General features: G+C 41.0%; 1 protein-coding gene across 1 annotated transcript; it reads left to right on the top strand.

The window, feature by feature from the left end:
- The first annotated feature begins 2,242 nt into the window (after positions 1-2,242).
- klhl42 (kelch-like family, member 42) lies at positions 2,243-9,693 on the top strand. Its single transcript, XM_063059639.1, has 3 exons — positions 2,243-3,294; positions 6,019-6,212; positions 8,418-9,693. Exons 1-3 carry the CDS (start codon positions 2,534-2,536, stop codon positions 8,861-8,863), a joined length of 1,401 nt encoding a protein of 466 aa, XP_062915709.1. The 5' UTR covers positions 2,243-2,533; the 3' UTR covers positions 8,864-9,693.
- The last annotated feature ends 2,419 nt before the right edge of the window (positions 9,694-12,112 follow it).

The following is a 12,112-nucleotide window of genomic DNA, read 5'->3' as shown; positions in this document are numbered from 1 at the left end:
AAGTGCAAGATACAGACACTGAAGTACACGGAACAGGTCTTGATGAGAGTAGAGACGTAACAGAATACAGACAAGGAGCAGGGACAAGAACGCAGACTTGGGCTAGGGCATGGACAAGACAGGGAACCCGGACAAGGAACTATGCACTAGGAGCCTGGGCTTGGGCTCTGAGCCAGAGACTGGACAAGGACCCAGAACCTGGGTCTTGTCTCGGGCTTGGGCCCCAGAACCAGGCAAGGACATGACATGACTACGGGACAGAACGTGACTGGGGTCTAGAGGCTTGGGGCTGCAGGCTGGGGTCTTGGTCTTGAGGCATGGAGGCTGGGGTCTTCAGGCTTGGGTTCTTAGAGCTTGGCTTGGGGATCTTGGAGTTTGGCTTGGAGGTCTTCGAGGCTGGGGTTCTTGGAGCAACTCCTGGGCAGGACACGGAACTCCTGGGCAGGACGTGGAACTCCACCCCACGGAGTCAAGGACAGGGAGGGACGGACCCAACCACAGGGTAACGGCAAACAGCCTGCTTACCTGACGGAGGCAAGGGACAGGAAGGGACAGAACCAACCACAGGGTAATGGCAATTACAGCCTGGCTTACCCAATGGAGGCAAGGACAGGAAAGGAGCTCAATCCAGGGTGGCTCTGAGTCTCAGGGCAGCCAGCAACCTTGGCTGGTTACAGAAATGGCCAAGTCCATACCACGATGACTGCTCCGATGAGTGGCAACAAGGCTCCATGAAGCAGTGGTCCTCCAACCAGGCCTAGAGATCACAAATGGTTTCACCAGTCTTCCATCAGCAGGTTACTCCAAGGGGGACTAACAAGACAAACCAGCCACCCACACTCAACCCCAAGGCTACCTATATTCCAGGCCCAAAGATGGGAATCAGGTGCCTATGATCAACTCAACCAAACAAGGGACAGCTGGAAGACCTAGAATCCTGAGTCCACGGACCGGACCGTGAACCAGAATGCAGACTTTACGGACCGGACCATGACAGTATCTACTGTGAACGTCCACAAGAAAATTGACCTTAGGGTTGTATATGGTGACATGGTGATAATAAATTGACTTTGAACTTTTAAGTATAAGTATTGACAATTCATATTGCAATTGTATAAAACCTTAACTTGACTACTTATGGAGTATTGTGTGCAGTTTTGGTCCTTGCTTTGCTTGAATGATTTAGAGAGGCTGCAAAATAAGTTCACCTGTGTTTTTTTTGCCTGAATTAGAGTACAGTATTTGCTATAAGGAGAGTGATGCACCATCAATAGCTCCAAAAGAGTAAATACTGAAAGGCTTTTATTCACAGTAAAATGTGACCTCCAGCATGCTGAGGGTCTGCCCCTGGACTGAGAGGAGGAGCAATGGCCCAATCGCCTTTATTCAGGGATCTGTGGGAGGAGCCACAGGGGCAGTCAGCAGAGGGGTGTGTCCGGACAGGTAACCCAGTTACAACATATGTATATAGTTTACCACAGAGAGGTGGAACAAATTTTCTATGGAGTATTTGGACGTTGAGGGGTGCCCTGACAGCAGTATATAAAATTATGAGAGACAGAGATATGCACAGTCTTTATCGCACGGTGGAATTGTCAAACTCTGAAGTTTTATGGAGAGGTTGGAGAATGTAAAGGCACATGAAACACGGCGCCATTTGATGGGGCAGGGGGAAGAGACAGACCATAAGCAAGCAGGTGGCATTAGTTTAAATGGGCATTAAAGTAAGCACGGCATGGCAGGCTGAAGGATCAGATTATGTGCAGTACTATTCGATATAATGGGAACCATACAGTCCAATTCACTCGAGTTGCTGTTATATCTCGGAGTTCAGATTTCATATTCATGAAGCGCACAGTAGAAATCGTTAACAACAAACGCTACTTAAGCACCAACAAACATTAATTCTTTATATACAGTATTTCGTGTTGTTTACTGTGTGTTCATTCCAGTTTGATCCTTTAAATATATTGAATGTTCTGTAAAATAGAGGTGCAATGTTTGATAAACTATCTTTATAATTTATAATTTGTAATTAGATAGTCCCGTCTCCCATAGACACGACCTATGTCAGCACATACCCAATAACATAAATGATTTGTGGCACGGCACACATTTCATAAACTGTCCAAGTGCCTTTAAATGGTGAAGTAGCTGAAAAGCAGATTGGGCAGATTGTTGCCTTTTACGGTCGGTGATTGGTTGTTGAAAACGGAACGAGAAATGACGAGTCTTCAATGAGAAGGAAACCAGGCTCAACAAACTAGCGAGCCGATGCTGAGGCTCTTTCTGAAATTCCTTGAAAACTGAACGAAGTGTGAAGTGGTTCGTGTAACGTGTACAGCAGGTTTCTGTCGTTAAGCAGAACTGTGCACACTAATGCTGACAAATCAGGGGAGGCTGATGCGCTGCCTGGAGCCGGCCTTTCGTGCGAGGCGAAGATCAATGCGCAGGTCTGAGTAAATGTAAATAAAGGTTGAAGCTGCCCACTTAAGGAAAGCAATTGCACGGCCGGGCGTGCCACCCTGCCAGCATGTCCTCCGACCAAATCATTGCGATTTCCATAGAAGATAAGACGTACAATGTCAGCAAAAGTAAGTTAATTGAGAAAAGCGACTACTTCAGAGCTCTTTATGAGTCTGGGATGAAGGAATCCGAAGAGGATTCGGTTCAGTTGCAGGGTTTGAGTGTTCATGGACTAGAGCTCGTAATTGAATTTATCAACACCTCTAAAGTACACTTTGATAACGACACCTTGGAAGATTTGGTGGAAACAGCGTCTTTTCTGCAAGTGACTTCCATATTAAAGCTGCTGCTCTCAGAGCTGAAATTGGACAATTGTGTGGAGTTGTATAAACTTTCTGAGATTTATGGAATCGATGATCTAATGAATGCTTCCCTCAGGTTTATGGCGTGGCACTACCACCCTATGCTCAGGAGACAAGAATTTAGGCATCTGCCGAACACTTTGCGTCACCAGGTTAAGGAGATGCGATTTAAAGGCACGGCTGTGTTGGTGGCGGTTGGAGATTTCTTCAGTACGTCCTTGGATCTGGCTGCAGGTGAACCGTGGTCGATGCTGAGATACGATGAAGTCGCCCAGAGATGGCTTCCCCTTGCTAACACTCTCCCCCCTGACATGGTGAACGTGAGGGGTTATGGCTCGACCGTAATGAATAATTACCTCTTTATCGTGGGCGGATACAGGATGACCAGTCAGGAGATTGCGGCAGCACATTGTTACAATCCCTGTAAAAACGAATGGAATCAGATTTCGCCGATGAATCAAAAAAGGTGCTAGCATGATATAATGCATTCTTGCCACTTGATAATATTTGAAATGCTTTCTCCCACTCTATCTCCACCATAATTATACAAAATTAATTTGCTTAAAGTAAGTTTAACATTCCCATCTCTGAAAATAACTATCAAAAGTCTTGAGCAATGTCTTTACAAGTTGTATGTATTGGGTAAAACGTGTTAAATTCATCAAGAAGAGTTTATCAGCTGAGATGCTTTTACCGCCATTGCAGCCTGTTCATTCCTAAATGTAACATTTGCAACAAAGTTAAATCAAACAAAGTGTTTTTGAAATCCAGTAAATTGGTTGAAATTATTTGGTGATGCCATTTGACTTTCACCATTATACAGGTGAGAGTATGATTTTGTTTCATTTCCTTCGATCATTGCATGCCAGAATTTAAAATAGAACACAAATCTTTTAAAGGAGGATGTGTCAGTGTATTTATTGTATAAAATAAACCATTCGAAGAACTCAGCAGATCAAGCAGCCTCTGTGGAGGCAAAAGATGGTCAATGTTCAGTCTTGAGATACTTTATCAGAACTGAGAGTAGAGAGAAGCAGACAGTACAGTGGATTCTGGTTGATTTGGAAACATTGGGACCAGTACATTTTGGCCTAATTAAGCAGCTTCCCAGTTAGCTGGTTTCATGGAAATAGGTATTAAAAAGACAAACTGCCATGTAACTGAGTAACAAACTATGTATTTAGATGAAATGCAAAACAAATCTGAACTCTTATCAATTTAGAAGATTGAGGGGGGATCTTATTGAAACGTATAAAATCCTAAAGGGATTGGACAGGCTAGATGCAGGAAGAGTGTTCCCGATGTTGGGGAAGTCCAGAACGAGGGGTCACAGTTTGAGGATAAAGGAGAAGCCTTTTAGGACCGAGATTAGGAAAAACTTCTTCACATAGAGAGTGGTGAATCTGTGGAATTCTCTGCCACAGGAAACAGTTGAGGCCAGTTCACTGGCTATATTTAAGAGGGAGTTAGATATGGCCCTTGTGGCTAAAGGGATCAGGGGGTATGGAGGGAAGGCAGGTACAGGGTTCTGAGTTGGATGATCAGCCATGATCGTACTGAATGGTGGTGCAGGCTCAAAGGGCTGAATGGCCGACTCCTGCACTTATTTTCTATGTTTAATACTACTACAGTACTATAAAACTGTATTAGTTCCTAATAGTTAACAATGGAGGAATTCATCCAGTAAATGCATTCTTTTGATTGACTGTAAATGAACAAACTCAGTGCCGACACCTAGTGGACTGCCTTTCGTTGTAACATTCAGGATGATTGTTGATACCTTCAAATTGTAGTTCTTAACCTATTGTAGTTTTGAAATAATTTCATTTTCACTCCTGACCGTCTCTGGCATCTCCTCGCCACAATGCTTGAAACCACAGTGAGCAAAACGGTTTGGGATTGGTTTGCTGCTTATTTCTCACCAACTGTCAGTGACAAAACTCACTGCTTTTGAACACAAGTGCACACAACTGACACCATTTTAAAAATTGTTTGCATGATGTAGTGCTTAATGGCCATAGGTGTGCATGCATCTGACACTAGTTAGAATCTGTTTGGCAACAGTTTTGTGCCCCGGTTAAGTGGCATAGGACCACTGAAGTGTCTCGGGCCAAAATGTCAACTCTTTATTCCTTTCCATAGACGCCATAGATGCTGTCTGACCTGCTGAGTTCCTCCAGCATTGTGTGGTGTGTGTGTGTCCTTATCAATCTGCTCATAAGCCTGTAATTGTAGCATACTTGGTAAGTATATTTTCTCAGTGAGCAAGGACTCCACATCCAGCAAGGAACACCAACCAGCAAGTGTTGCAATTCTACCACTGATCCCCTTGCACAATAAAGCCTGTATGCTTCTCTCTGGACCAAACTATGTTAAGGAAGTGGGCCTATGACAAGCCAAAATGCAGTACAGTCTATATACTTATAATATCTTAAGCATCCATTAAGTTATCTTACTTGTGCAGCCTTCAGAATAATTGGGTGAGTTTTGTTACAATGTGACTGTACTTTCACCATTTTCTTCGTTCCCCAGATATGCGTGAATCTCAGAGCTACAATACAAGAATAAACATTTTTTCTTCTGATTCTGAGTACATTTCCCGCCCTCCTCCCCCCCCCCACCAAGTCCAATATGTACCAAACAACTCTCCAATTTTATTTGAGGTTTTTCAAATTCTTATCACAGGGTTGTGTTTGGTGCAGAGCTGATGTTCTTATAAAAAAAAATAAAATAATTTGGATCTAAATTTAGTCCCTCTTGACAGTGCTCAACTCTCTTGTTTAGTGACTATAAATGTGGAATCTGAAATGGGCTGGATCAATCCCAGGCTTTTGGATGCCTGCCCACAAAACTAAGTTATCTTCAACTGAGCACCAGTGAGCCTTATTATCATTAATCTCACTTGAATAAAAACAATGGGTGGTGTGAGCTCAGAGAAATAACATTAATCCAGTGGAACATGTGTTGGAAGTGAAGATTGTGGTGATACTTGTTGAAAGCAGAGTAGAGGAACTTTAGTCTGTATTTAACCATGTCTCACCTGAACCTGGGAATGGTTGGGAGTGCTGATATATCAACAAAGTATTCTGTTGCCTAACATTTGCATGCCTCATTTTTGACCATCATATTTGATAGTCAAATTCTATGTTCTTGTTAAGCTGTGTTCTCAGTTTTCCTATTTTTCTTTCAGATCAAATTTTAAGCTTCTGGCTGTATGTGGGAAGTTGTATGCTGTAGGTGGACACTCACTTAGCAATGTGGAATGCTACAATCCTGAGATGGATTGGTGGAGCTTTGTAGCTTCAATGCCAGATACCCTTGTGGAGTTCTCAGCTTGTGAATGCAAAGGAATGATCTATGTAATAGGTGGATATACGACACGGGGTAAGTTGTCATTTTTTATTAGCATATCTTTTGGAGAGATTCATCTTTCTACTTAATCAGAGATTCTAACAAATAAAGCCATTGTTGCTCTTGCAACTGGCAGGACAGTAGTGTGGTGACATTAATTTGATCTTCCATTTCATTGTCATGGTCTGGTCTTAGCTGCGTGCTATAAGTAGAAGCTCGGAGCTTATATTCAGACTTGCAAGAAAAGAATGTATAGGGCTTTCTGGCAAGAAATAATATGTTCGTATATGAAAATTTAACATCAAGGTGACCCTATGCAATTTTTAACAGTAATTGAACCAAAGGTATTGTCAGTTTCAATAATGGAATATCTTGCACATCAACTTTTCAGAACATGGGGTATTCTGTGCAATCAAGAATATTGATAAAACAGTTATGTCATTTTGACTCAAAGTTACTTTTAAAAAGCTGCTTCCTTTCTATAATTTGTATCAAAAATAATTGGCCAGTTTGCAATCATCACCAATGCCATTTCCCATTAGAAGATTTAAAAGCTGACTAGTATCAAACTTTTCTCCCCATTTTACTGAGATACGAGATTTGTAGCAGGAATTTGTGTCCCTACGAATCAGTTTGCTAAACAAAAAGCTGAGAATTTCAATTCCTAAAGGCAAAAAAAGTTCCCTGAAAGCTCTGTCAGCTGTTGGTACTCTGACAGCATTATAACAGGGCTGAATTGATTGCCGTACGAGCAGCCAGCACAAACATATTGAGCTAGGTGGCGGCCACCTGTGCTTGTTCTTTGATTCCAGAAGATTATTGCATTTGGTAGTTTTTCAAAGCTTCCGCCTAGCTGAAAGTTCAAAGTAAATTTAATATCAAAGTACATGTATATCACCATTATTGCCCCGAGATTCATTTTCTTGAGGGCATAATCACTCTATAATAGAATAATAACCATAATAGAAACATTGGAAAGACTGCATGAATTTGGGGCCTTCATCCAGAGCACAAAAGACAAACTGTGCAAATATAAAAAGAAAGAAATAATAATCATAGTGATAGTCATACTTTATTGATCCCGGGGGAAATTGGTTTTCGTTACAGTTGCACCATAAATAATAAATAGTAATAAAACCATAAATAGTTAAATAGTAATATGTAAATTATGCCAGGAAATAAGTCCAGGACCAGCCTATTGGCTCAGGGTGTCTGACCCTCCAAGGGAGGAGTTGTAAAGTTTGATGGCCACAGGCAGGAATGATTTCCTATGACGCTTTGTGCTGCATCTCGGTGGAATGAGTCTCTGGCTGAATGTACTCCTGTGCCCAACCAGTCCATTATGTAGTGGATGGGAGACATTGTCCAAGATGGCATGCAATGTGGACAGCATCCTCTTTTCAGACACCACCGTCAGAGAGTCCAGTTCCATCCCCACATTTATAATAATATAAATAAGCAGTAAATATCGAGAACATGAGATGAAGAGGCCTTGAAAGTGAGTCCATTGGTTGTGGCAACATTTCAGTCATGGGCAAATGAAGTATCCCCTTTGGTCCAAAACCCTGATGGTTGAGGAGTAGTAACTGTTCCTGAACCTGGTGGTGTGAGTCCTGAGGCTCCTGTACCTTCCTGATGGCAGCCTTGAGAAGAGAGCATGTCCTGGTTGCTGGGGGTCCCTGATGATGGATGATGCTTTCTAGTGACAATGCTTGGTGTAGATGTACTCAATGTTGCAGAGGGCTTTACCTGTGATGGGCCATATCCATTACTTTCTGTAGGATTTTCTGTTCAAAGGTTTCCATAGCAGGCTGTGATGCAGCCAGTCAATATACTCTCCAGCACACATCTATAGAAGTTTGACGAAGTTTTACGTCATGCTGAATCTCCACAAACTCCTACTCCTAAGGAAGTAGAGGCTGCCATGCTTTCTTCATAATTGGACTTGCATGCTGGTCCCAAGACAGGTTCTCCAGAACAAAAACACAGAGGAATTTAAAGTTGCTGACCCTCTCCATCTCTTTTGTTTAAGAGTTTCTGCAAGACGTAGCCTTGTGTACTTGCTGTCAATTGGCTGTCAATGGACCCAAGTTTTGTCTTCTCTTAAAATCTGTAATAAATGAGAAGTTTGAGTCTTACCTTCAGAAGCCAAAACTGAATTGGGAGTGTTATAGTAGTGTAATGCTTGTTTAAAGTTATTTTGTTTCTCAATTCACTTAAAATTACTTTCAATTCCAGAGAGAAATATGAACGTATTGCGATACTGTCCTACATCGGATGCCTGGACTGTCATAGAATCCTGTGAGGTTCATATTCGTAAACAACAAATGGTTTCTGTGGAAGATACTATTTACCTTGTGGGTGGCTGCATTCATGAGAGAAGTGGAAGTAAAAAGGGAACTCGTACTGAAGACATGCTCACTGTGCAGTCGTACAACGTGAGCAGTAGGGAATGGCTCTACCTTAAGGAGAACACATCAAAATCTGGACTAAATTTAACTACTACATTGCACAATGATGGAATCTATATCATAAGCAGAGATATTACACTATCAACCAGCCTTGAACATCGTGTATTCTTGAAATACAATATATTTTCAGATATGTGGGAAGCATTCCGACGGTTTCCACCATTTGGTCAGAACATTTTGCTTTGCTCATTGTATTATCCTAATGGACTTTAACAGTGTGTTGTTTTTTGTGAAAATGCAGTTGATACTTGTGCAGGAAGATCAATAAATGATTAAAAATGTTTCTTTTATGCTGTTACTCTCATGTAAAAGAGTTAGACTGATTGCTGCTCTCAGGCAGTGAGTTTTTAAAAAAAAAACTAAGACATTAGAAATTGTTGCACAAACAATAGCTGGCTGCTACACAGAAGGACCTCCTTAAGTATAGTACTTGCAAACTAAGTCAAGCATCATTAATAAAAGGCTAATAATGATGGATTGCTTTAGATTGCAAATACATAATGAATCCTATTTATTGATCTAAGGTACTGATCTGCATGCTTGCAGTACAGTGATTAGTCTTGATCTTTCAGGAAATTGGCAAAGCTATTTTCCAGTAAAGCATGATGTTAGACTTGTAAGTGAAACAATAATGTGCCTTTGATGCGATATATGTACACTATAATAGCAATTCATTTAAAAGGCTTTTGTGGCTACTCCACAATGCAGCAGTTTCTAATTTAATTTATATAGACAGTTCACCAGCATCCCAGCAGCTTTCTGATTTGCATATCACTGTGGTTTTAAATCTAATTGAGTCTTTGAAATGCAAATTTCTGAACTCCATCAAGTTTACATTGAAAAATGAATCCATTGCAAAGTCTTAATTCAATATTTGTCTCTGTCTTTATATAATTAAATTATTTTGTTGAACATTTGTGTGACAATATTGAGCACGCAGGCATGAAGTGGATTTGATGGGATGACCGTTCTGTTAACAATGAGTCTTTGGCAGACTAATAAATTATTAATTTGTACTGTTATAAGTCTCTAATATATTAAAATATTGCTACTGTTGTGTATTTGTCATATTATTGTGTCAACCTCTTCTATAATTTCTCATGCTTGCAGTTACAGTGGAATTTGGTCGTGGGAGCTTGTCACCTCTTAGCAAATTACAGCATCACATTTGCTAATCAGTCTCTTGTGGAGAAAGGGGTACTAGTTGATGTAAGGTGCATAGATTTTCAAAGGCATTTAGTAAGGTGCCATGTAAGCACAAAGCAAGATTGTGTGTGATTGGGGGTAATAAAGAGGAGTTTAGAGAAGGTTCTGAAGTTGATTCCTTGATTGTCCATGCTATCTAATGAGGACTGGTTAAGCTAATACATAAACAAGCTTAAAGACTCAAAGGTGTTCTCATTGAAACACGAGATACAAGGGGGACTTGAGAGGATGGATGCTGAAAGCGTATTTCCCTTCATGAAGGAATCTAGAATCGGGCAGCACACACACAATGCTGGAGAAACTCAGCAAGGCAGGCAATATCTATCTTGTGGAATGAACAACTGATGTTTCAGCCTGAGACCCTTCATCAGGTCTGCAAAGGAAGGGGACAAAGGCCAGAATGGGAAGGTGGGGGAAGGTAAAGAATACAAGCTGCCAGATGATATGTGAGGCCAGGTGGGTGAATGAGGAAGGAGGGATGAAATAATGGGTAGAAGAAGTAAAGAGCTGAAGAAGAAGAAATCTAGTAGGAGAAGATAGTGGGCCAATGAATAAAGGAAAGTAAAAGGGGAAACCAGTGGAAGGTAATGGGCATATGAGGGGATGAGAAGAAGTGAGAGGGTAACTAGGGGCAATCGGTGCTGAACTTGTGTACTAAGAGCAACTGCTCCACAGAATGTGAAACTTTGGATAAGACAAATCAACACGAACAGGGCATTGGAAACTAACAGAAAACAGATTTAAGATAAATGGATTGTTTCGGGGTGAAAATCTGTAACCAGTGGCTTGTGCAGACATTGGTGCCAGGAAGTCAACTATTTGTAATCTATATTATGACCAAGAATAGCCAGGTTTTTGATGCTATAAAGATAGATAGGAAAGCTAGTTATGAGAAGGACAAAAACATTTGCAAAAGAATATAAACAGGTAATGTGAGTGATCAACAGTTTATCAGATGGAGTATGATGGGGAATGTGATAGAAATACAAAATAAATAAATGGAAAGAGTTTACGGAATGCCACTGTTCAGAAGAATTTAAATTACCTTCTATATGAAGCAGTGAAAGTTACCATGCAGGTGCAGCAAGATACTAGGAAAGGAGTTATTTATTCCAAAAGATGGAATATAAAACAATGGATATCTTGCTGTACCAGACACAGGTGAGACCAAGGCTAGAATAGTGCATGCAGTTTTGGTCTCCTGTATGGAGGCAGTTTACAGAAGGCTTAATTGATTCTTGGTTGCCTTATGAGAAAAGGTTAAGCTGGTTAGGCCTGTATACATTGAAGCTTAGAAGAAAAATAAGTGATCTAGATGAAGTATATTAAATGTTAATGGGTATTGGGAAGTAAAGGTTGAAATTATTCCCACAGTAAAGTGGTCTAGAATTAAGGGGACAGTTACAGAATAAATAAGCACTTATAATAGTAACAAATTTAGTGACAGAAGTATGATCAGCAGTTATCATTCAATCTCATTATTAAAGGGTACTTGCACTTGAAATGAAGGACTTAAGAACAGAGGTTTTGAACAAATCGTTTGGGATTTAGGTGTTTGAATGGAATTCAGTACTATCATAGTTGCACTATCATAAGTGGATGTTCTGAATGTATTAGACAATAGTTAGCTACTTATCTGTTAATAAGACCACAAGATATAGGAGCGGAATTAGGCCATTTGGCCCATTGAGTCTGCTCTGCCATTCCATCATGGCTGAGCCCTTTTTCATCTCAACCCCAATCTTCTGCCTTCTCCCCGTGCACAGAAGTGCGTGACTATACACTTCCTGACACTGTATTCCATCAGCCATTTCTTTGCCTATTCTCCTAATCTGTCCAAGTCCTTCTGTAGCCTCTCCATTTCCTCAAAACTACCTACCCCTCCACCTACCGTCATATTGTCTGCAAATTTTGCAACAATACCATCAGTTCCGTCATGTAAATCACTGACATACAATGTGAAAAGAATCAGACCCAACACGAACTCCTGTGGAACACCAGTAGTCACAGGCAGCTAACACACCCTCACTAATCAAGAATCTATCAACCTATGTCTTAAATATACATAAAAACTTGGCCTCCACAGCTGCCTGTGGCAAAGAATTCCACACATTCACACTCGCTGGCTAAAGAATTTCCTCCTCATCTCCATTCTTAAAGGATGCTGCCTATTCTGAGGCTTTGTCCTCTGGTCTTAGACTTTCCCATCATAGGAAACATCATCTCCACATCCACTCTATCAAAACCTTTCATGAT

The sequence above is a fragment of the Mobula hypostoma genome, chromosome 9, assembly GCF_963921235.1.
Source record: "Mobula hypostoma chromosome 9, sMobHyp1.1, whole genome shotgun sequence".
Classification (NCBI taxonomy): Eukaryota; Metazoa; Chordata; class Chondrichthyes; order Myliobatiformes; family Myliobatidae; genus Mobula; species Mobula hypostoma.
Note: the sequence above shows the minus strand (reverse complement) of the source record. Positions and strands in the feature narration are given on the sequence as shown.

Excerpts from the sequence above, each read along its gene's own strand:
- klhl42 (XM_063059639.1), top strand. The coding sequence starts at position 2,534 with ATGTCCTCCGACCAAATCATTGCGATTTCCATAGAAGATAAGACGTAC. Across the intron at positions 3,295-6,018 it reads TCGCCGATGAATCAAAAAAG|ATCAAATTTTAAGCTTCTGG; the intron begins GTGCTAGCATGA and ends TTTTTCTTTCAG. Across the intron at positions 6,213-8,417 it reads AGGTGGATATACGACACGGG|AGAGAAATATGAACGTATTG; the intron begins GTAAGTTGTCAT and ends TTTCAATTCCAG.